At 41.3% G+C, this 25,597-nt stretch overlaps 3 protein-coding genes and 1 long non-coding RNA gene across 6 annotated transcripts; 1 reads left to right on the forward strand and 3 right to left on the reverse strand.

Moving 5' to 3' along the window:
- Positions 1-4,105: 4,105 nt before the first annotated feature.
- Positions 4,106-7,090, reverse strand: apom (apolipoprotein M). Its single transcript, XM_029503829.1, has 6 exons — positions 6,977-7,090; positions 6,387-6,526; positions 5,345-5,415; positions 4,792-4,926; positions 4,379-4,474; positions 4,106-4,137 (listed from the first exon to the last, which is right to left on the reverse strand). The coding sequence occupies exons 1-6, from the start codon at positions 7,088-7,090 to the stop codon at positions 4,106-4,108; spliced, it is 588 nt and encodes a 195-aa protein (XP_029359689.1).
- Positions 7,091-7,731: 641 nt separating this feature from the next.
- Positions 7,732-10,227, reverse strand: glrx3 (glutaredoxin 3). The gene has a single exon (XM_029503715.1). The coding sequence runs from the start codon at positions 10,204-10,206 to the stop codon at positions 9,217-9,219; it is 990 nt and encodes a 329-aa protein (XP_029359575.1). The 5' UTR covers positions 10,207-10,227; the 3' UTR covers positions 7,732-9,216.
- A 21-nt stretch (positions 10,228-10,248) lies between these two features.
- bag6 (BCL2 associated athanogene 6) lies at positions 10,249-25,134 on the forward strand. 3 transcript variants are annotated; one of them, XM_029503712.1, is made up of 25 exons: positions 10,249-10,394; positions 11,217-11,304; positions 11,394-11,511; positions 12,043-12,257; positions 12,682-12,744; positions 12,828-12,950; positions 13,041-13,237; positions 13,393-13,525; positions 13,832-14,032; positions 14,142-14,364; positions 14,734-14,784; positions 14,876-15,222; positions 15,322-15,394; positions 15,773-16,131; positions 16,290-16,548; positions 16,671-16,840; positions 16,992-17,045; positions 17,242-17,350; positions 17,551-17,675; positions 22,193-22,327; positions 22,724-22,780; positions 22,889-23,113; positions 23,571-23,678; positions 23,875-24,021; positions 24,561-25,134. In XM_029503712.1, the coding sequence occupies exons 2-25, from the start codon at positions 11,224-11,226 to the stop codon at positions 24,654-24,656; spliced, it is 3,669 nt and encodes a 1,222-aa protein (XP_029359572.1). In that variant the 5' UTR covers positions 10,249-10,394; positions 11,217-11,223; the 3' UTR covers positions 24,657-25,134. The 3 variants fall into 3 exon arrangements, with proteins under 3 accessions (XP_029359572.1, XP_029359574.1, XP_029359573.1); XM_029503714.1 differs by having other exon boundaries at positions 14,142-14,232; XM_029503713.1 differs by having other exon boundaries at positions 10,267-10,394; positions 11,214-11,304; positions 24,561-24,656.
- Positions 22,347-23,993, reverse strand: LOC115044593 (uncharacterized). The gene is made up of 2 exons (XR_003840840.1): positions 23,839-23,993; positions 22,347-23,111 (listed from the first exon to the last, which is right to left on the reverse strand). It is a non-coding gene; the product is annotated as an uncharacterized LOC115044593 (long non-coding RNA).
- Positions 25,135-25,597: the final 463 nt, after the last annotated feature.

The following is a 25,597-nucleotide window of genomic DNA, read 5'->3' on the forward strand; positions in this document are numbered from 1 at the left end:
ACACAGGTCTTGGGATTCAGAAAATCAAATTTCTACAACTCTACTCCTCACCAAATTTAAACTGGAGGGATCAGAGCGTCAGAAACACCTGGTTTTGGCCCAATTGACTGCAATGCAAATCAAGGTTTTCCGAAAAACAATTTCACTCTGTCTTTGCACTGTCCCTACACGCTCATTTTAAGGAGTTTTCCTTTCAAATAAGACTGTCAGAATCCCCAGACTCTTCTGTCTCTCACGGTGTTTTCGTTTTTCGGACCGGAGCTACGGTTTGCTCGCAATTCGAAGTAGTTCGGGACGTGGTCAAAATCCACTTTTCGGAGCGTTTTCGGGAGAGTCTGAGCTCTGACCCGAACGAATTCTCAAATCACCGTGACGACCGCAGATCTCTCAGCTTAGGTCTGTTGATCAAACCCACCCCACTTTGGAGCCTCACTGCTTCGTCATACTTTGTCACAGAAACGCCGTTCAAAGTTTAAAAAGGTCACGAGACTTTGACCTCTGTTTGTGACGAAAGGCTTTATGATAGCTCCTACGCTTCCTACACAATCACAGATCAATTGTCACGCTGGTCTCATCTCACTCTGTCTGTGGCCTATGGCCATCACTTTGAATGATGTCTTCTCAAAGACACACACAGAGATATAGAAATGTAGACACAGATAGATATCCAGACGCACTCACACATGTACACAGATGCAAACAGAGACAGATATACAGACGCACTCACACATATACACAGACATACACAGAGACAGATATACAGACGCACTCACACATTTACACAGACATCCACAGAGACAGATACACAGATCAGGTCTGTGGATCAAACCCACTTCACTTTGGAGCCTCACTGCTTCGTCATGCTTTGTCACAGAAAGTCCGTTCAAAGTTTAAAAAGGTCACGAGACTTTGACCTCTGTTTGTGACAAAAGGCTTTATGACAGCTCCTACGCTTCCTACACAATCACAGATCAATTGTCATGCTGGTCTCATCTCACTCTGTCTGTGGCCTATGGCCATCACTTTGAATGATTTCTTCTCAGAGACACACACAGAGATATAGAGATGCAGACACAGACAGATATACAGACGCACACAGAGACAGATATCCAGACGCACTCACACATGCACACAGACACACACAGAGACAAATATCCAGACGCACTCACACATATAAGCAGACGCAAATAGAGACAAATATACAGATGCACTCACACATATACACAGATACAATCACACATATACACAGACATACACAGAGACAGATATACAGATGCACTCACACATTTACACAGACATACACAGAGACAGATATACAGACGCACTCACACATTTACACAGACATACAAAGAGACAGATATACAGATCAGGTCTGTGGATCAAACCCACCCCACTTTGGAGCCTCACTGCTTCGTCATGCTTTGTCACAGAAAGTCCGTTCAAAGTTTAAAAAGGTCACGAGACTTTGAACTCAGATTGTGACAAAAGGGTTTCTGATAGCTCATACGCTTACTACGCAATCACAGATCAATTGTCATGCTGGTCTCATCTCACTCTGTCTGTGGCCTATGGCCATCACTTTGAATAATTTCTTCTAAGAGACACACACAGAGATATAGAGATGCACACACAGATAGATATCCAGACGCACTCACACATGTACACAGACATACACAGAGACTGATATACAGATGCACTCACACATTTACAGACATACACTGAGATAGATATAGACACGCACTCAAACATATACACAGACATACAAAGAGACAGATATAAAGACACGCTCATTGAATCGAGCTCAATCGGTTCTCCGAACGGAAATTTCAGCAGGAAGGCTTTCGACAGCATGACGGTACGTGGGTTGCTCGTCCAGGCGAGGGGCGACGGGCGACGGGCAACGAACGACGGGCTATGGATGACGGGTGACGGACGGGCCCCGGGTCCCCGTGGCACTTCAAAATTTCCCTGGAATTTTCTAGTTCACAGTATATTATGGTATAGGCACTTAATGTTGAAATACTTCTTAACCCGCAGATGGACACAAAGTTGAGTTTGACTGTAAATCCAAGCAGCTTTTTTTGTTTGTTAACCACAAAGGAACAACTGATGGGAAACAAACCCATCAATGACCCATGAAAGAAACGCAACTTCTGCTTTGTCATCGCTGCTGCTGTGTGGATCTTGTGTTCCTCTCCAAAAACAATCACGCAATCTCAGCCCATCCTACAGGTTAAGTGTTGCTAAGTGATTGCACTTTGTTTGTTAAATGCATGTTTACAAAAATGTTTCATAATCGGGTTGTGTCATGCTCAGCATTGCAGAATTTTAATTCCACAATCATGATGTGGTTTGTTTGGTCCTGATAAAAGGAATGATATAAGGAAGTGGAGGTGAATGGTGTATTAGTCACACTGATAACAAGAACATAAACACAAATCTTGCTGATAACTCATCGTACGACTGCCAGGGGAAATCAACCATCAATGTTCAAATCAAACAATCAAACATCAACACAAAATAGCAAAAATAACAAAATTATTCATAAACATAATCCTTAAATTCAAACTGCTTTAATAGAGTCTTAATGATCCATATTTCATTTTTTTACATGTTTATTTTAAGACTAAAGAACAGAATAAATCTGACTATTCATAGCCTTCCTTTGAGTTATGTGGGGGATGCTTTTCTCCAATTTCACTGTGGAAAGTCATGTGGTCTAGTTAAAATTCACCTCCACCTCAAAGCAGCTGCAGCTGCAGCTGCAACAGCAAACCGCTGCTCATGTGTGGATTAGTATTATCAGTCTAATGACATATAGAGTGACTCTGTATTGGTAGTATTCTGATTACATCTAGGTGGTAACATTTCCATACTTCAATAATGAGGATTTTAAACATTTATTTGTAATGGACTGTGTTTATCATGTTCATTACTGTTGTTAGGACAAAGTATTTCCTTCATCACCAGCCCGACAACGCTGGTGTGGAAAATTCAACCTCTGTTTTGGTTTTGTTATTTGTTCTGCTTTTTGCGGATTTTATTTACCTTTTCCAAAGCATTGCTACCTCAGCTGGCCTCAGCCTGACATAACTTAGTAACTGCTTTGTTTAGAAAGTACATGTTTAAAACAAATGTCATTAGATGGGGTTGTAACAGGATTGTTGCGTCACATTAGGTGCAGTACAATAGAAATTCAAATTAACATGACAGATCAAAGGCAAGATATAAAGGAGGAGGAAGTGACTGGAATATTAGTTGCTGGGTTATCAAGAGCATAAACACAAACATATTGCTGCTGACATAATGCTGTCTCTGTTTATAAGTGTTGGACACACGTGTCACTTCCTGAGCAAAGAAAGCATTAGGGAGCTTGCCAAAAAACTGGGTGTTATTAATAACGTTTTCATGCATTTGTATAAATAAAATACGTTTTACATAAAGTAGCAATGCCTAGTGCCAAAAAAATATGAACCAAATCTTTACATGACTGTATTGAACACATCATATTTGTGTTCCCACTTTAAGTTTACAAACACACACAAAAGTGATGGCATTACTTTCATCTTGCTGCTTGCTCGTTTTTGTCTCTGACCAAAGTCTATTTTCTGTATGTCCGAGTCAGTATAGACAATATCAGCTGTCTAAACGTAAAGCTAAAAGGGCTACTTTACTCCTCAGCTTTGTGTTGTGTTGGTAGCTTCTTTGAAAATGTTCATTGACTTCCTTCCTTCCTTCCCTCTTCTTTATTCATCAAAGCTTCTTATACAATCAAGTGTTAGCAGCGCAGTGCAGGACCATTCATGAATTAACTTTCATTCAAGTTATGTGAACTGTTTTTTTTTTTTTTTTTATGTTTTGTTTTTTCAGTAGCATCATGAGAAAGCCTCATCTTTTTGTTGGGTGGTTTTTGAAAGGTGTTTTCTTTCAACACAGGCAACTGCTCCTAAAATCTTACAATAAAAAAATTACAGCTAGCTTCACTTTAGCATTGTGCTATTTAGCTTAGAATTCAACAACACGTTTCCAAAGAGGAATAAAATGCCTGCGGTTTAGTTTTATTTTATTCACTGCTACGTAGGGAAAACAAGAAACAAATACATTGCTATCCAGGGAGTCCAAGTTCGAGGCAAAATCCTGCATGAAAGAGTATGGAGAGATTGAAATGTAAGGTCACTCAGCAAACACGAAACAATTATAGGTTTAAAAATCATTAAAGGAGAATGGAAGTCAAAGGTAATTCCCGTACCTTCCTCAGTGTTATTATTTAGGCACAAAAGTCTGTAAAAGCAAGCAAAATTTATAGATTTCAGAATAAAATTGTTCAGATTCAGATGCATTATCTTCTCCAAAAAAAAAAAAGATCTAAATGACAAACCTTTTGTTTGAGGTGGTCTGACACTCTCTGACATTCTGTGACAAGCTGAATTTTTGAGAAATGTCGCAACCTCAGGATCCACTTCCTTCTCCCGTGCTACCGTGGGAAGAAAATAAGCAAAGGTGAAAGGACCAGGCGCTGCCAGGTGTGATGATCGAAATGTGTTTTAGCCAAAGAAAGCTTGCTGATATATGATTTCCACAATTTTGCTTCAGTCACCATAGCACCTCAACACACTACTGAACAATAGCTGATCAGATAAGCTAATAAGAGCAGAAGAGCTGAATAAAACACAGACATTGGTTTAACTGGTCTGACCAAACTGTGTTGAAGCTTGGTTGGTCAGTAAGGGTGTAGAAGAAGGCTGAAATCATTGTTATTGGGGTGTGAGGTATTCCTTTAAGATGCCTTACAATACAGCATGAATCTGTTGAGCGAGTCTTCAGTGTCTGTTTCTTTCAGCGGCGGCTCCACTTCCTGGAAAATGATGCAATTGGCGCAGTTGGCCCATGTGCCCCTCCAGAGCAGGTTCCTCCGTTTGGGCTTTCCTGACCAGGGGGCACGGTGGCACAAAAAACACAACATGACCGGAGCGATTCCAGATGGATTCTGGGTAATTGGCTGTTTTTGGCTTTTTGTTTTTTGGTAACAGCAAAAATAAATAATAAATAAAATAAATAAAATGAACTTGAACTGATTTGGACAACATCTGCTCAGGGATTTTACCAGAGCATGAAAATTAAATTCTGGGAATGTTAATGAATCCTCACTACATTTTGGCAATGATGCAGATTTTTTTTATTTGAACATTGTCACAAATTTCCCATCTACAATATGTTTTTTAAAAATTAACTGGCTTTAACTTTCAGATACTCAAAAATAATAACTTTGTGTGTGTGTTTGTATTTGTGTGTGCATGTGTGTGTGTGTGTGTGTGATTGTGCCTGCAGATGGTACTGTATTTACCCTCCAGTTCCAAATCCTCCTTTTCAGGGTGTATATGATAGGTCCAGGTGTGGTTCATGCATGTATCTCCCCTATAAAAATGTACAAACACAGACACTGAATGACCTTAAAGCAGCTCTGTAAAAAAAAAAAAAAAAAAAACACCATCTGAGTCTTTCATTTCTGAAATGTTTTTGACACCTTTTACACATTTTGAATGTCACTTCCCTAATTTTGGTCCCTATTAATAATCCTGGGTTTTCTCAGGTCAGTCATTTCAGTTTCATGCATGTTATACTATCAAAGCTTTTATATTCCCAGTGATGGGACGTATTCAGGTATTTTAATCTGGTACAGCTCTTAATGACAATTTTTACTTTACTGGAGTATTTCAGAAGTGAAGTTTCTAGCTGGGGCTTCTAGTACTGTTTTAGATGTCTGTCAGCTGTTGCTATCACACCAAAGTGCAATTTTCCCACTGGGCCTGTCCCCTCGGTTGGGAATCACTGGACTTATCTACTAACTTTACAAAGAGCAGTTAAAACCAGGTCCACCAACCACAACAATAAAGCATTGTTTTCTCATCAATATTGAGTCATGAAATGCATCACAAAATATTAGCATATAACTCAGAGGGTCTATTTTCTGCAGACTCCTTTTTTCATACATACTGTAAAGTACATTTAGTCAGTAATACTCGAGTATTCACTGAGGTAGCAGCACTTGTACTTGTACATCAGTGCTTTTATTATGTTGGCACTTTCACCTCAGTAAAGTATTTGTGTGTTTCCACCACTGGATATTAAAAATTACTACAATCAATTGCCACTCCAGCCTCAAACATACTGTAAATTCAAAATACAATTTATAAAATGAAAGCAAACTCCATTCACACAGGAAAAGACTTTAGACACATTCACAAGCTACTTCTTAATTATCACCATGAATATCATTTTACAGACTGAAGTCTCTTGTAATTAATAGTTTTGGAGAACTGTCTTCATAGAAATGCACAACCACGCAGCGCATCTTTCACGTTGTCTGTGTATGTATGTGTGCTCACACTCGCAAATGTCCAGTCAGCTGCAGTGTGTCATTGGCTTTCTCCTCAATGATGAACAACATGTTGTCCATAGCTTTGAACTTCTGGATGTCAGCCACCTTATGACTGACTGCTGCCTGAAAGTACCATTGGCCCAGATACTAAAACACACAGACAGACACAATAAGGTGAAATAACAGTGGAGGATGGCAGCTACAGCTTAGGAACAAAACCTATTTATGATATAAACCCACACCTTACTACACAGACCCCTGAGGGAAAAAACTGAGGGAGTGTGAAGTGCAAATGTGCCACTGCGTCTAATAATTAACTCGCTAAATGTCTCCGTGCCTGCAGCAAGTGTGAAACCAACGTATAACTGACGTGTCACACAGCAGGATTGAGCAGAAGTAGTATAAACATGTTTGGTTCATTTGCCATAAAATTAACCTCAAAAATCACCCATACCAAAGTGCAAAAAGAGAGGAATAATGTTTCAGTCGCTCATACTACACATTAAGATTAAGCTCACTCTTGTTATTGGTTGCTCATGCAAATACCTTTGTCCTTTTCACAATACAGAAATGTCAAACTATAATTTTGTTGCTCACCTGCTGACGGTTGACAGTGTTGGCAGGCAACTGCTCAGGAAAAGTACAGGGATAGATGATCTGATACAATAAACCATATAAAGAGAGAAAAGAGTGCAGTGCTTTCTCAAACATAATTGCAGCCTTAGAGTCAACAGTCAATCATGAAACTAAACAAAATGCTTGTGAATCCTGAGGACACTGGTGTTTCAACGCTTATCACTTAAAAATGAGTGTGGGTGTAAGTAAATTATTAACATGTATAGCTGTAATACCCCCAATCTTTACCAGAGATGAGTGCTGGGTTCAATACGGGATGTCTGCATCCTGTTTTTTTAAGATTTAGGATAAACACATTTATATTAAGATGAATCATCCTCCCACACATCGAGCTGATCGCTTGTTCCACAATCTCCTTAAAGGAGAAACTCAAAGCTTTCTGAATGAGTCACCATCTTATGTAGGAGGTGGGGTTTTCTTTTCAGTCTTTTTAACATAGCAGTTAATTGTAGATGCTCTTTGCAAGCTACCATGCCACAGTCTCCTCACCCCTTAAAATATCTTAAAAACAGCGAGGCTCTGCAAGTTTGTTTGAGTTCAGTCTGTTCCACAGAGTCTGTCAACATACATCCACTGGGAATCATTAACCACAAGTTTGAAGTTAACTCTTCAGTTATCATCCTGCACCAATAATTATCCGAATTTTGGGAGAATGTCACAGTGTTTATTTCCAAGAATATCAATCACTCTTTATTTTCAAAATTAATCAAGTTTCCAACAGCCCAAACTGACTTAGATGGCTTACTTTGTCCAAAATACAAAAAATGATTAGGCAGACATGAATAAAAGCAGAAAACTTTAATGTTAGAGAATCTGAAAACAGGGAATTATTTGCATTTTAACTGCTTCTTAATTTGTTTTGATTGACTAATTAATTGAACAACTGGGCGCTTCAGCTCTTAGATCAAGTTTTACTTGAGTTTAACACATACTTCCACAAGGTGGTGTCAGACATCAAGCTTGTCATCACACATGACCCCGTGAACTTACTTTCTCCTCTTGATGTTTCTGTCACTACGTTATATATGGATGGAAAAATTGTCTCTCTGTATTATAAACTCAATTTATTTAAATACTTTACCACTGTTTATTTCTGACCAACTGATTTGGGACAGGTATTTCCTTTATTTTGTCCACATAATTTGTATAAATGGAGATTGCCTAAACAAGAGAAACAATACTAATATTAAAGATAGGCAAAGCTTTATTGAAGGATTGCTGCATTTGACTAAGTTTGGTACGCTTTCATGAGCGTAGGTTATTTTATTACACACTAAATCCACTGCCTGTTTTCCCATTTAGTAAATTTATGAGTGAATAAACTACAAAAAAACATTTGCTGAAGTGTATAAAATCAGCTCCAAGAATTGTGGATTTTTCATATTTATTACAAACACAGCAAATAATTTTGTTTCTCTGGAATAGAATCAGTGCACATGATTTCTACCCTGACATTAAGGTATGCTTAGTATTTATATTGCAGCTGGAACTGGGCCACTTATGTGTTCCTAACTGATGAGCATAGCATGTAGTTCATCCAAGAGGGACAACCCCCCCCCCCCCCAACAAAATCTCATTTTTTTATTGTTTAATCATAACATTGATGAAGACACAAAGCAATAAGTGGCATGTAGCATTTAAAGTATTTTAATAATATTTAAGTGATTCTTGAATATGGCAAAAAGATCATTTGTCTTTCAGATGTAGAATGTGTGAACAGCAGTTGGACAGGACAGCAACGCAGTGGGCAAGTAATGTTTCACTAAACAAAAACCCATTGTTAATTGCAATGCTGAACAGCGGAAGAAGAGATGTTGGTCTGACACATGAACTAAGGCCAACTATTCCCAAATATTTTTCCAGTGTCATATAACAAGGAGGATTTAATGATGAATGTGGGGATCAAGCACAGGGATCATATGACAATCACCTTAAGATTTATTTTCAGAGCAAAGCTTTCCAGGGACTGTATACTGTGTACTCAGTGACTTCTGGTTAATTGCAGCTTTGTTGTTAACAGTAAACAAAGCATGAACCTATTCAAACAGTACAATAGGTTAGTAGAGATTACTTTGATTATTTACTCTAACTTCTTTTCATTAATGGTTTCTTTCTCTTCCTGGCACTATTGCAGTTTAACATCAGTGGCATAGGTCTGATCTTCTTCCGCCTCTTCAGCACTGATGCCACAGCAAATCCACCTACGACTGCCCCTTCATCACCGAAGCCAGGTCTCCGCTCTCCTTCAGCTCCTTGACTATGTCCAAACCCCCGATCAGTTCTCCTTTCACGTACAGCTGGGGGTAGGTCGGCCAGTTAGAATAAGTCTTCAGACCCTGACGCACCTCTTCATCTTGCAGAATATCAAAGGTGTCATAATCTACGCCGGTGCCATTCAAAATCTCCAGTATCTGCCTGCTGAAGCCACACTTGGCAGCCTCCTTGTTGCCCTTCATGAACAGCATGACTGGGCTCTGGTTGATGATGGTCTTCAGTCGGTGCTCCAGGGTCACAGCCTTGGGGCAGGTGTTCTCCAGCTCTCCAGACTCTGCCAGCTCCTTCACTATGTCCAGTCCTCCCAACAACTCTCCGTTGACATACAGCTGTGGGTAGGTGGGCCAGTTGGAGTAGGTCTTCAACCCCTGTCGGACCTCCTCGTCGGACAGGATGTCAAAGCTGCTGAACTGGATGTTGCGCTCCTTCAGCAGGGCCACTATCTGCCGGCTGAAGCCGCAGCGGGGCTCCTGTGAGGACCCCTTCATGAAGAGCATGCATGGCGCCGCGTTGATCAGCTTCTTCAGCCGCTGGTTCAGGTCCGTGCCGCCGCCGCCGCCGCCGCTCCCCGCTTCCCCGCCGAGACTCCGTGCCACCGCCAAGCGCTGCACCTTCTTGGTCAGCTCCGGAGCGTGGGCCCCGTCCAGGCGGTCCACCTTCTCCCCTCCTTTGAGGAACAGGAAAGTGGGAACGGAGGAGATCTCGTACTTCTCCGACACCTCCGGCACCGCTTCCGCCTCCAGCTTAACGAAAGTGGTGGTCGTGTGCTCCTTCGCCAGCTCGGCCATGACTTCGTTCATGTGGCCGCACTGAGGAGCCCAGGCCGCCTGGAAGTGCACCACGGTCAGGCATTTTCCAGCTTTGGCTAAGAAATCCTCGAACTGCTGCTGGGTTGTTGCCTCCACGAGATTCGCCATTTTTTCTGCTCCCTCCTCCTCTCCTCGATGTTGGGAAACACTTCCGGTGCCATTCGACGTCACTTCCTGAGTCCTGGTCGCCTCTGCCAAGTACCGAAGCTTGTTCTAGGAAGTAATTTACGTCTTACTTTGTGATAAGAAACAGCTGCATACACTGGATACGTTGAAAGGATATCGCGACTTTTGAGGTAACCGCCAAACAACAAGATATCCGTCAAAACGAGCCACTCGGCCCACTCTGATATGATAAGCTGTCCGTTAACGTTCAGTTTCGTTAGCATTAGCTTAGCCACCTTAGCTTCCTGCTCGCCTTCCGATGCTAACACATGCTAGCAAGCTAGCGGTAACTAACGGTGTTAGGCTAGTGTTAACCGGTTAGCGAGTGGATTTGTATGACATCGTCTAATGTATTGAATTAATATTTGATTTTCCAATATATAGCCGAGCTAGGAACCGATTGTCTTGATAACTTGATGCAACTAGTAATAAAACATCAGTTGACCCAGTAACTGTTTCAGTTAGGAGAAACCTTTTGTCTGTTTGTGAAGACACAAACACAAAAGGACTTCTGACTAATCCGCCCCCTCATCTAAAGCTTCAGGTTAGGATAAAAAAAGAGATTTGTGAAACTTTGCTTCTATTGTCTTTTCACATCTACACTAGATTAAGTATAAAATAACTCCATTTTAGTTTGACCAACATGTACTTGAATATTAAAAAGACGACAGTAAACACAGTTTCAGATTTTTGAAAGCTTTAGTTTTCTTGTTTTAGTAAATGTTTTCGAGTTTTGTGTTCGTTGGTTGGTCAAAACGGCCATTTTGCAGACGTCTACCTTCGGTCTGATCATTTTTGTGTATTTATTTGCTGATATTTAATAGACTTGGCTGATGCTTTGAAAAAAAATCAACCAATGTGAAGTTAAGAGTTTTAAAATGAATATCAACAGCTGCCTTGAACCTAACAATGGTTAGGTTATGATTACTAGCATGCATTATGTGATCAAGCAGGAACACCATGGAGGAACAAACTGCAGACATAGAGGTGACTGTCAAAACACTAGACTCCCAGAGCAGAACCTACACTGTGGGGGCTCAGGTAAATAACCAGTTCCTACTGAGATCTGGAGTCAATTTCTATTTACCGTTGAAATCATCTGACTGATCTCTGTTTGCCTTGTTTTGTAGTTGACGGTGAAGGAATTTAAGGAGCATATTGCCCCTTCAGTGGGCATTCCTGTGGACAAACAGAGGCTGATCTACCAAGGCAGAGTGTTACAGGATGAAAGGACTCTGACAGACTACAGTAAGTAATTAAGGGATTAACTAATGTGCTACTTAATTATGCGCTGTTACAGTGTTTTAGATTGATCTCTATGCTGTATTTTTTTAGAATCGATATTGTACTGTTATATAACATTAAAAAGTCTAATTTATTTATAATTACAAGCACAATATTTTCTTAATATTTAGGCTGATCGTAGATGTATTTCACTGTTGTGTTGCACCCCTACTACAGGAGTGTGTCATTGCTGAATTTCATCAGTTGCAGTGATGAGTTTAATAATCAATTTGTTGCTTTTGACAACTGTTGACCATTTCAAATTTTAATCAAAAAATTTTTTTTTCATGAAATCAAACTTAGTGATTCTAGTTTCTACAAAAATACTTGAAAAAATTATTTTGTACTCTTCTTTTTCCTATTTTCCCTGAGGTCCACTTTAAATAAATGCAATAGGTGCTGAAAGCTAACACACCAGTGTCTCAAATTAAAAAGTTTGAAATTGATAAGCTATTGTACGCGCACAAATGTAACTATAGGTATCTCTTTTTCCAGATGTTGGCGGCAAGGTGATACACCTTGTGGAGCGTGCTCCCCCTCCACCCTCTCAACCTGGCTCAGGGTCAGGAAGCACTTCGGCTGACAGTGGGCCCTCCTCGTCCTCTCAAGGGACATCCCAAGCACCTCCACATGATCGTAATGCTAACAGCTATGTAATGCTTGGCACCTTCAACCTCCCTGTCAACATCATGGACCCCCAGCAGATACAGGTAAGTCTACTTTATGTCTTATTTAAAGTTGAACAACTTAATCCTAATGGTTATGATGTATTTATTTTTGATTAATTTTTTGTTTATTTTATTCAATTGCCAGCTATTAAATAGCTATATACTCAGTGGAAGAATGCAATCTCATTTAGTTATGCCATTGTTGTTATTGAATGCAATTACACTTTTCCACTTTTTAAAAAGTATGACCTATTACTAGTCCAGTACCACCTTAAAGATGGTACCTGACTATATTATACCGAGAGGGCAATGTCCTCTTAGATGGAAGAAGTACAAGATTAGAAACAAGATTAGTCCCATCCAGCACTCTACCACCAAAATTAATAACCTCAAATCAAAAAGAATTTTCATTCCATCTCAGCTTTTGCTTGCTAAGCTTTGTTAAATCTGTGTTACTTTTGTTTAGATGTCAGTCCAGCAGATGGTGGGAGAGAGTGCCAGGAATGCCAGAGTCACAACCAGCACTGGGGTAATTTACCTTTTCTGATGCTTGTATACCCTCCCACACAGACATATCTTGTGCTTAGCTAATTTTCCCCATTTCTGTTTCAGAGTAATGGGTCCATGAATGTGCATATTGATATGGACCAGCCAGTGCAGAGTGAGCCTAGGTTGAGGCTGGTGCTTGCTGAAAACCTGCTGAGGGACGTCAATGATGTCATCCACCGAATGGAAGTGAGAACTCAGCCTTGAAATAGTTCCACCAGCAGAGATCCAGGGAACTTTAAAGAACGAATTCATCTGCTATTTTGTGTGTGTTTTCAGGGGCGGCCAAGTGAATCATCCACCCAGACAGAGGCAGCTTCTGCTGCTGCCCCACCTCCACCCTCATCTTCATCTACCACCTCCACTCCATCTCCTTCTTCCCAGCCCATGGATACTTCCCCACCTCCAACAACCCCCCCACCTCCACCTACCTCTACAGCGCAGTCTGAGGGACCAACACCCCAACCTGGACCCAAGTGAGACATATATCAGAGACTCAGATTGTTATATAGGCTACATAGTTGTACCAGGGTTACAACCCTTGTTATATTGTTATATTACCCTTGTTATATTAAAAAAAGAATATTGTATGTGTGATTGTAACCAGCTTTGACTTCCTTTGCTCCTCTAGTCATCCAAGCCCAGCTGAGCTGGCAGAAATGTTGACTGAGCTAAGGAGGGTGGAGGAGAGACTGCAGCCCTTCATCCAGAGAGCTCACACCATCTTGGAGACGGCCACCAATGCAGAATACAACAACAATACTGTAGGATTGCAATAGCCAAATAGTTAACTGATAATCTTTAGTTTATGAGATTGATTATTTTTTTATCAGCCTTCTGGGATATCTGTTGAACACCTGCTAATGCTAAGCAGGTCTCATTAAAGAAATTTTAAATTCCTTTGTGTTTAAATTTAAAATCCATTTAGAGTGCATTTTGGTTTGAGGTTAAAGGTGTTTTTTACATCTGTGGAGAAAGGCGGATGTTTGATTGTTTATATTCAGTTTGTGTCATTTTTGTATTGTGAAATACCAGTGGTTTTCCTCATGTGGTTCTATTTTCTGCTGCAGGAGAGAGAAGAGGACCAGCGAACTCTCATCCTGACATGGGAGTGTCTCCGTCTTCTTGGTAATGCCCTAGTGGCTCTCAGTGACCTGCGATTGAACCTCATAAGCCCTGTACCTCGCCACTTGCATGTGGTTCGGCCTTTTTCCCACTATGCCGCACCGGTCACTCTGCCTGGAGCTGTGCACCATCACATCCCAGTACAAGTAAGTTAATATGAGCATATTTTAGTTTGAGGTCATTTCAGTTAGAGGTTATTAATGCTATCTTTTCATTGCATCACATCACTGATTTTGCTTGTACCTCCACCAACAGATGAACCTGGGTGCCACAGTGACTGTTGCGGCAAACAGCACTGAGGGACAAGCCACGCCTACTCAGTCAGCCGGCCAGTCGGAGCAGGCAGGTCAGGGACAGACCTTTCCCCCACAGACTTCCCCGTCCAATCAGCAGGCTGGACAGGGACAGGCTGGCCCCCGGGTCATCAGGATCAGCCACCAGGCAGTCCCGGTGGTCATGATGCAGATGAACACGGACGGTGTGTTGTCCCCTATCAGCCACTGATTGAATGCTCCACTTCATCAAAGCTGTTTGTTTGTCATATTGCTGGGTGGCAATGCATTGAAATGAAATGACACCACTTCATCGTCCATGCTCTGCTACCACGAGCATTTTCTGACTGATCTCAGGAATGGGAAATGTTTGATGTATCAACATAAATTGCATGAGACTTTTTCCTTATGTCTGTGAAATAGTGGCTCTGTTGAAATTTGCTGAAAGTAAAATACCAGCAAGTTTTTTTGTTTTTTTTTTTCCTCTCTCTTTTGGATTGGTCATGGGAGTTCATACCTTTTTTCTTTTCTTTTCCTTTTTTTTTTTTTTTTGCGTGTGTGTGTGTTATGTGCAGGCCCTGGTGGTAACCCTGCAGCAGCTGGACAGCAAATGCCTGGACAACCAGGTAACTGCCAGTTGATTGTTCCTTTAAAAAAATTAGTAGTTGCAGTCCTAATGGATTACTTTTCATCTCTTAAAAATATATCTTTCCTCAGGTGCCCTTCCCCCTGATTTCATGCGAAATCTCATGCAGCAAATCAGCCAATACGCTGCTGCTGTAGCAACTAGTGCGGCCACTGCCGCTGCCAATGGCCAGCCAGTTCCACCACAGCCTACACCTCCTGGCTACAGCTCCACGGCCAACTCCTCAGCTACAACCACGGGTCCGAACACACCTACCACCACCCCAACTGCTCCCCCACCTCCTCCCCACACTGGCCCCCAGGCCAGGGTTGTGTTCACTCGCCCACCTTTTGCACCCAACATGCCCCCTCCAGCATTCGGCACCCGGGGAACCACTATTAATTTGAGGGCTGCCATGCCGGGCCAGCAGCCAGGACAGGTGGGTTATATTTCTGATTTGTTTCCTGTTTACCTTTCTAGATTTTTAATTGTCAATATGATCAACATTTGAGACTAATTGAAACATCTTGCTCCACAGGCTTTTAACCCTGCTGCTCTCAACCAGATGATTAGTGGACTAGTTGGACAACTTTTGCTACCAGGACAAATTGGTAAGATCTTCCTTTGGCTATATTTAGATTTTGACTATATTATCAGTGTTTTCTATAATAGCTTAAAGGTATGCTATGCCAGATTTATTGGTTAGCATACCATTTCCCCTCCTACCGTGTTCAACGGTATCGGAACCGGTAACGGAATCAGAAAAAAACCCTGATTGTTAAATGACAGTTCTAAAACACATGTACACGTACGCAGACAACCTACACACCCAGTACTCAGGTGGCAGCCAAAAATGTCTAGTGCATAGCAAATCTGGAAGGTGCTGAAGTGGTGATTGATATTGGGCACGTCTCTGTTTTTAGGAAAATCCTGCATAGTGGAAATTTTAGAAATGATCTCTGTTAATCATTGTTTTTATTCCCCTACAGCTGGTCAAAATGTCTCATCTTCCTCCTCATCGACATCCACATCCTCTTCCTCCTCCTCCTCCTCCTCCTCCTCATCTCAAACTTCTTCCTCCTCCTCCTTTTCTTTCTCCACCTCGGGCCCAACGCCCCCATCAACTGCAAGCACTGGTAGTCCCCCGAGCCAGCCGGAGACCAACCCCAGTGAGCCCCAGTCCCAGGATATGCCCCCAGACCTGAGCCAGCTCCTGGGTTCTCTCCTGGGGGTAGCTGGTGTGGCTGGTGCAGGCCCTGGTGGAGCCCCTGGTGGAGCCCCTTCCATCACTGTCACCACCTCTGGTGTCCCAGCCTTTATCCAGGGAGTGAGTGAGTTCATGCAGCAGGTCAGTTATCATACCTCGTGTGACTAAGTAGAGGACGAGTGGGCTGACAGTTGGTGTTTTACCTGGGCTATATATGTAGTGCTTTCCATTAAAAAAAACAAACACTTTTATTTAAAGTAAGGTTAAGTAATAGTAACAAGTCTTTGATTTATTTCTAGGCCCAGCCCATTTTTTCTCCACCACCACCTCCATCTGGTACAACTCCAGCTCCTGGTACAGGGCCCAATGTGATGCCTAACCCCTCTGCAGCAGCAGAAGCCCTCAACCCGGAGCTGTTCACAGGAATCGTCCGTGGCGTTCTGAGCACCATGATGGGCTCTCTGGGACAAGCCCAGAATGACACGGAGAGCATTGCTCAGTTTATGCAGAGGCTGTCGCAGGCAACAAACATCTTCATCAGTCCTGAAGATCCCACCGGTACAGAACAGCATATAATTTAGTCAGAGAGTATATTCAACGATATTTCACTTCTTAAACTTAACTCTTTTCATCACCTCATTTCCCTTTAATGAGCAATTCAATGGTTCAATGGTTCTCAGGGTTTTTTGGAGAGCTGCTGATGTTGGTGTGCCAGACTTTCACCATGTCAGACTTGGTGATGTTACTTCATGGCCAACATCAGCCACTGGGCCGCATCCAGCCTCAGCTGTCCCAGTTCTTCACCCAGAACTACCTCAATGGCAGAGAGCCCACTGACCAGAACATTGCTGTCAGTACTACTCCTTACCTCCTAAACCTTACATTGACATCTATAATTACTCGTATCTTGACATTTTAATTGTAAATGTCTAACCCTAACCCTAACCCTCTTCTGTGTGGTGCCATTCTTTTGTTTTTCCTCATGTCTTTCCATCTCCCAGGAGGCCGCCAACAGTCTTGTTAATGAACTGGAGGAATACATTACTGAAAGCTTTGTAAGTCCTCGATGTCGTCTCCTCCTCCAGTTAAACTCAAAATAGTGAAGGAGAAAATGTTACATCATTTATTTACACGATAAGACATTAATTTAGCACAGCTAAAAGATTTGCCGTTCTCCACAGCTAAAAAGAGAGATGCTGTGCCATCTTTCTTTTCAAATAGCAATAGCACTGTCTCTTTTATGTCCCACAGAGAGAGTCTTCAGTCACTGTGTTGGAGGGCGTCGATGTTACCCAGACCAATATGTCTTTCTTCAGACAGCAGCTGACTCGCATTGCCACACATATTCTGCGCTGCACTGGTAAACCTCCTTTATCCCTCTGTTCAATATATGTTTTCATATTAAATTAATTTTTATCACATATACTGCTGAGAGTATATAAAATACTGCTGTTAAATCTCTTTAGTAAATGTGGTGCTGAATTTTAAAGGAATCAGTTATTGGACTAAATTATTGAATGCATTATATACCTGATGATTTTAAATATACTTTTCATGCAGATGACTCCTTTGGGCCCCAGTTGCTTCAGATGTGTAACCAGGCCCTTTTTGAGTGTCTCGCCCTCAACCTACACTGCCTGAGAGGAGACCAGAGAGCTCTAACTGCAGTCATCAACCACCGAATAGTTAGTACACCATATTTCACTAAGTCGCTTGAGTTTTTTTCTGCTCAGATTCCGGCTCACTGTTCAACAGGGTATGGATGTAAGATATCAAATGTAATGTTTTGTGAAAATGCAAGCACATTTGTCTCTTTGCATAAGGTTTCAATATCAGATACTGACAGGAAATGAACAAAATAACTTTGTCTGTTGAAGTAATGAGTAAATAGACCTTCGGATTCTACACAGTTGACTTTATTTAGGCAGGCTTTCCACAATACACTACAAGCAGGGTCAGTTTAGGACCTAAACTGTTACCTAGACTTCAGGTAACATGACCTTGAATTACACAAATTAAGTGTAACCACCTCCGGACGTCAAAGTTCAGCGACAGTTGATTACGGATTTTGATTGTTGTCGTGCAATGAATCTAAACTTCCCTCTCTGTAGAGATGAGGCTACAGCTTTATTCCTACAGAAGACAGCTGTCTTGTTTTATTATTGTAGCGTGAAATACCGACATTAGCATTATAGAATTTCAGCTTATATCATATTTCATGCAGCAGCTATTGCAATTGAAAAGTTGTTAGTTGTATAAAAAACAGATTAATTTGTAAATACTGCAGATGCCATCAAATAAAATTATGTAGGGCATTTTTAGCATCTTCTTCTGGCAGATCTACGGCTTTAGGTGGGTCTGTGCCACATTTTACAAATTCAGATGTCAACACTAATATGCATGGGCTTATTTTTCGAGATCCAAGCTTATTAATAAGAAAAAGTGCTCTGTCCTCTGAATTCATTTGTTTTCTTTAACCAAATTGGCAATACACCCCCTATTCATATCCATATCATCCCCTGGCCATGTTTGGAAATGTGTTTAGTACTTTCTGCATTTGCATCCATCAGATAAAAAAAACTCCTTTCAGAGATAAGAAACTGAAGTTTTAATATTCAAATAAAGACTGAAAAATGAAATTGAATGAATGAAAATGAAAAAACACACATTTAAAGATTAACAACTGTATTCGCTGTGTTCATGCTAATATATATAAAAGATGACCTTTTGAATATTTAAATGCATTAGTACATATTTATTTTTGATTGGAGCATCAGTTTGCATCTAAACGCCAATATGGTACTTACTAAACCTGACATGACCTGTGTCAACTGAGGTATATATGTACATCAACATGCACTGACATGTTCAGAGAATAATTAGTCATGAAAAGACAGAAACAAAGCAAAAAAGGACTGGTAACAATGTGGTGTTGTCCAGCCCATGGGCACATGTTCTCTCTTCTCCCCGCACATAGGGTTAGGGTTAAGTATATTCAGCTTCTAGTTAATAGTTTGGCTCACTGGCTGTGCTGTGGATCCCGCTGTGGTGACAGGAGTCTTTTCCCCGCAAAGAGAACTGGTTGGCCTGGTGTTGCTTCAAATACTGGGCATCCCAGCTGTATAGCCCTGGGGACAGCTACTAATGTTGCTTGTGCAGTTTGTGGAAGAGGACTGAGTAGGAAGCTGTAACCACCTGTTCAATCTTTACAGCCTCTGTTGGCGCATTTTGGCTCTCATGCAGTTCACCCAAGTCCTGTTGCTTTGCTGCCTTTTGCAAAGATGTGTTAACTAGGTGCTTTGTATTGCTGTCCTCGATGGGGAAGTCGCGCTAAAGAAGTCATTGGTGGGATTACTTGTTATTATTGTGCTGTTAAGACAAGCTATATTGGTCATTTGAAAGCTGTTCCGCTTCTGTCTTTACCTCCATCTTCACCAGTGTCTGAAGTAATCCTTCTTTGCCTGGGAAGCCTGCTCCCATCAGAATAGATGTATTGTCCGCAGAAGGACTGAGGTCCAAAGTAGAGACACTGCACATTACAGATTTGTGCAGTTCAGATGAATTGAGAGAAGAGTTTCTCAGTGGGGAACCAAATCTACGTCCATTAGATGAGAAGCCTTCACTTTTAACACTGACCTCACAGGAGTTGTTGAAGTTGATGGGATCTTTTTCATCCTTGAAAAGCAGGTCAGGGAAGAGGCAGCATGGCATCGTCTCTTGTTTAGTCTTTTCAGCCTCAGACGGTTTATTTTGGCTCTGCTGGAGTTGGGTAGTTGCTTTTCCAAAAGCTTCCTGCACTCTAGCATGTCTGGGAGGTCCTACGGTGGGCTCTTTCTCTCGATTTTTTCTTTTTGGTAGCCACCTGAACTCTGGCATGTTTGGTTGTAGTTCCAATGGATCTTTCTCTAGACTTCTTTGCCTTGCAGCTGCCTGCACTCTGGCATGTCTGGCTCTCATTCCTATGGGGTCTTTCTCTAGATTTTTTTTAGCCTGGTAGCTGCCTGCACTCTGGCATGCTTACCTCTTGTTCCTATGGGATCTTTTTCGAGGTTCCTTTGGCTGGAAGCTGCCTGCTCCATAGCGTGCTTTTGTCTGAATGTGATTGGATCTTCAATTAACAGTCTTCATCTGTAGGAAGCCTGAGCTTCAATATGTTTGAATTTTTTATTTACCTTGGCCGGTCTTTGTAAAGAATCCATATGGTAATGAGCTTGACATGTTCTTGCTTTCTTCAAGTGCATTAGCAAATTTCTAAACTGGCACACATTCTGCGTATTTCCAGCATATTCAAATAGATCAGTGTGTTCTGCCTTAATTTCATGGTTCTCCTTAAGTGGATGATGCATAGAAGTATCAACACCCTATCAACATAATTTTAGAAATGTTAAGTAATTTCATTCCAAACATGGTAACTTGGTAACGTTGTAAATCAGCAATTTGCAAGCATTGTACACACTTTGTGTCACTGAAAGAGGCACCTGGAAAATGACAGTGACTGACTCTTCAGCAGTTGAATGTGGATGTTGATCCAGAGGTGCTATTCTTTCTTCTACATCAAAAATGGAAAGACTGAGTGCTTTTACATTTGAGTGTTGCTTTTAAATTTATTGTAGACAAAACTGAATTCACCTGGAGCAGGAAGGACAGATGTGTGTGTTGTGTTGGACGTTTGTGTGCTTCCCAGGAGTCATCACCAAGGTCAACACCATCCTGATGCCAAAATTGTCTGTGATTAGACAACTTGACAAAATTTAGTTTGTGACAGATTAATACCACATGGATCAACAAGAACTACAAGTTGGCATTGATAGCAGTAACTACGTTTTCAAGTGACATGGCGGAGCTGTGCAAGCTACAGAATTGTGATACTATCCACAACGGGATAAAAGTAAAATGCCTTTAGTCAGAATGAACCCAAAATTACAAACGACTGAGCAAACAGGCAAAGTTCAACAATGTAATGTGACATTAATACCAAATCAAATTCCAAATGAACGCATAAGCAGGATTTCATTGTTGTAGTTTGTAGATGTTTGCGACTGTCAAAATGTTTACCTAATATTGCTACCGAGGTGAAACCTGGAAATATCATCATCATCATAATGTAATGGCATTTCAGGAACCTTCCTGCTTACCTAAAATATTTTTTCTGTCCAAACTGTAGCCATGTTTATTTTATGCACCTATTTCAATATTTTAAGTCTGATTTGGCTTTGTGGATAGTGAGAGATCAAGCTAATGTCACTGTGACATTTTCCCTCTAGTTAAGGCAAAATTTGTTAGGAGACGAAATTTACTCCTGACTTTTGCCTTGTAGCTTTTCTGTGATTTGTCGAGGAGAAAATGGCGGAACTACTCTTTGCGGGCAGTGCGCTACCCGGACCTTTAAATACTGGGCACCAGGCGGAAACACAGAAACTCCGCCCTGTGTGTTGTCGTGTACTGGACCTACAGTGTGTAATGTTGTGCGTCTCACGCCCAAATAAAGTGGTTTGGAGTTTGAAATGTCGTGTTGTGTAGAGTTTCCACTCGTTAACCGCGTCGTTTGAGCGGATAGATCCGAAGGCACAGAGTCCAAATCTGAGGGGCGGGATCCGGATCCGACACCAGCCCCTCTAAACTGCCAGCGGTTGTTTCCGCACCGAGCCTTTCCTCTCACCTCCCGGAGGCTAAATGCTCCTCTAGGAGCGCTTTTTGATGACGTAACATAATCTGCGTCGGCCAATAGGGGACGCCCAACACTTCCTCAGTTAGTCAGTCACAGACATGCAGGGAAGCTGCAGCTGGCCCCTGATCAGTCCTCACAAAAGCTTCATCTGCAGCTCCCTGTGGACTCCTGTGGTGTATCGGGGAAACATTAAAGGAAATGTTAGACTCAGGGTTTGGGGTTAGGTTATTAGCTCCTTTCACATGTTCAAAGGGCCTTCTGCTGAATACAGGCTCAACTGTAGTTGTAATTCCACCTTCTGCCAAAAAAAAAAAAAAATGTGTATGCTTACAGAAATACTGCTATTACGTTTACTTTAAGTTTACAATAACAGTGCCCTTGCTCCTTCAATTATTTTTTTGTGATAGTAGCACAGCCTTAATGACAACCTTGTTGCTTTGCTGGCTTGCAGCTTTCATTTTTCAAGATTCTGTTAATATTTTAAAGTGACAGTATACAGTTAAGTAAAGGTTGAATCTTCTTTTGTACTTTGAGCGGAGGATGTCCAGTGACATCAGCCCCAGCCTCGTCAACTGGATGACCAGCATGATGACGATGAGGCTGCAGGTTATTCTGGAGCACATCCCCATCACACAGGAACAGATCCAGAACTACATAGTTCACACACAGGTAATGAATTGGGTAGATGTTTTTTTTTTTTTTTTGTATTTTTTTATATTTATTTTGTACCAGTTTCAATGGCTCCTTCCCAGAAAAAGAACTATCATATTATTTGCAGTTGGAGGAAGTCATATCTGCAAGTCTGGTGTACGTGACATAGCTTCTTAGTTCTACATGTTAAATTCAGGATTAAATTTGGTGCCCATATTTTGTCTCTGCAGATGTAAATTTCTGAATTTAACATGATAATTTTGTCCGTATTCCTGCAGATTAGAACAGAGCGGAATACAAACATGTCACCTGCAGAAAAAGCAGCCTGTCTTACCTGATGGCTGTTCTGTATCCTGTTACTTTGGACAGTACATCTGAAATGGCTAATAAATATTAGATGAAATTCTTTCACAGGGAGATCAGCCTTCTGCCACTGGAACACAAGAGCCTGAACAAGCACAAAGTGCAACGGTAAGTGTGTCTTTAATATCCTTTTTTTTTTTTGGACCAACTCAGTGTGACATTTTAAGTATCGCTGTGCCTGTTCGCTCCCTCATTTTGATGTTCTTTCCTTCAAAGCTTGGGGACAACCTCTCACCGGCTGCAGCAACCACAGCAGAGGAGGCCATGTCAGCGTCACCCAACACAAGGGCGTCGTCACGGGAGACGAGGGTGTTGCCTGGGGACCTGGGAGCCTCAGGAGGAGCTGCACCACTAGGTGGCGACATGGCAGCAGCAGGAGCTGAGGAAGGGAAAGCGGAATCTGCTGGAGAGTCGGAGGCCTGGGCAGCTGCTGTTCCACCTGTAAGAGCCCCAGGAGTTTTCATTTACAATTTACCTTTCACAGTTAGTGCAGTGCAGCAAAACATGTGGCCATGACAACCGCTCCCTGAAGTGTTTCCCTATTAGTCTGCATGGGAAAACAGTTTTTTCCTGTTGACAATAGCTCCAGTGATGTTGGAGCTATGTCTTGATTACACAGTAATTAGGGCTTTGTTTCTGGAAAAAGTGCCTTTAATTCAAAGTAAACAACACTCATGAGCTGATTGTTAAGAGGTGCCTTTCTAACACAATTCCAATACAGAAGACAGAGATTTAAACTTTAGACAAAGCCAATATAAGACTTGTACAGGATTTGTCAAATCAAGTGTGGCTTCCCAAATTGCGTTTGCTTGAATTAATTTAGCAAATAGATGAAAACAGACTTGAAAAATGCGAATAGATTCAACATTCCTGGTGTATATACTGTACTGTTTTGTAGGAGTGGGTGCCCATCATCAGGTGTGATATGATGACCCAGAGGAAGATGAAGGCTCAGCCTCCATTGTCCGATGCCTATTTGCATGGCATGCCAGCTAAACGCAGAAAGGTACGCAGAGCAGTTGTAACTTAACTCTGCTTTCTCCGCCCCCCCCCCCTTTTTTTTCTTTTGAAAACTATCTTTCTATGTATATTAACTGCTGTGGCGAACAATTGTCCCTCTTTTGACCAAGTGTTATCTTATTACATACAACTGCCAGCTATCTTACCTTTTTTAAGTTGTGTGTATGTGTGATGTGTTTCAGACGGGACAGGGCAGTGGAAGCCTAATTTCCCTCTCAGATGCAGTCAGTCAAGCAGCCAAGAACGCCGGGGTGAAACCTATGACCTCTGCTGAGCGATTACAGGACGATCTGGAGACCCAGGAGCTAAAGGAGGCGTATGCAGAACAGGTAGTCAAATCTGACCCACAGAACTACTTATGACCATGGTGTGCGTTTCTTGTCATTATATTTCCCATCATTTGCATTAGTCAGTCAAATCATGCAATCTACATGTTAAACAACAGGCCTGTAATTTCTTGTTAGTCTAAATAAAAACACAACATTCAAGATCCATTGTTCAAATAAGGAGCAGCAGAAACTCCAGTTCCCTGAATGATCATATAGATGAACCATTGCGTGGGTTGGATGTAAGAAGTATAACTCTTTAAACTAACAGACACAATTACATATAATTATTATATTACATATAATAAAATAGCCTAGAAAATGTATAATGTAAATTTAATAGCATGTTGTTTTTTGAGATGAAACACTACAGAAGTGTTCAGAAGTTCCAGTGCTGTTTCTATAACTTCTGCTCTTATTGCCAATCAGAAGGAACAAGTTTGTGTTCACATGGTAGCCCCACTAACCACAAAGTCACTTTTCCCTCATGCTTCTTTGCTTATTTCCTCCATCATGATCGCAACATCTTTTCTATCTCTCAGGTAAAAACTGACATCAAGAAGAGAGTGCGGGATGACCCTGATTTCAACTCTCAGCAGTTTCCGAATGCACACAGAGCCTTCTCATCAGACTCATAATTGACTTCAACTGATAAGCACTCAAGCTATTCTCATCTGTATGTTGTTTTTTTTTTGTTTTTGAATTTCATTTGACTACCTTTCAGCACAGATGCCCCCCCCCCCCCCCCACCCAACCTACATCCCAAACATTGTAAGCAGTCAGTGGCTCTCATGCCTAATGCTTTTGTGACTACTTCCCCAGTGCCTATTTATTGCTTTGTTTATTTTGGTCCCACTTTTTGCTGAGAGAATGCTCAAAAAGTTAACTATATTACATTTAATTTGGACTAAATCATGCCACTTCAATTCTGTTTGCAAACACGTGTACGTCTGTATTTCTTTTGCATACTTATCCTCGTGTTGCTTTGTTAATATGGAGCCTGAGTTCTTTTGCCTTCCTCTCAATACTCTAAATTGCAAGAGTATACTTTCATGTGATGAACATGCTGTACAGTACATGAATGTACAGTAAGCCTAATAAAATCTTGATACAACAGAATTCTTTGATTTCTGGTTAATGCTGGCTGTTCAGATGTCAGATAGCGCTGTTGTCAGTCTACAACAGCGTATACAATCAGTCCGTATCAGCCGATATCATCTTATTGTGGGTATATTAAGTCTATTTTATTGCAGGTGAAGGTGGAGCTTTCTGTATTAGGATGTAGCAACTTTTCATCATAAAGTGAATCCACTGATTTTCTTTTCTTGATTAATACTGGTCTCCAGATCTAAGGAGGAAATCGGACACTGATTTCGAGGGAAAAACTATAAAGATTCACATTTGAAGGTTTGAAAGCACGTTTTATAAGCCTTTAGGATATCTTGTGTGTAAAATGTCAGTACTGCTCTCTTTGTAAAGTAACTGCAGCCACATTATTTGTAGCGGAGTAAAAAGTTAATTTACCTTCGGCATGAAATGAAAAGAGGAAGTAGCACACATTAGTAAATGTATAAATGCA

The sequence above is a fragment of the Echeneis naucrates genome, chromosome 6 (genome assembly GCF_900963305.1).
Source record: "Echeneis naucrates chromosome 6, fEcheNa1.1, whole genome shotgun sequence".
NCBI classification, from domain to species: Eukaryota; Metazoa; Chordata; class Actinopteri; order Carangiformes; family Echeneidae; genus Echeneis; species Echeneis naucrates.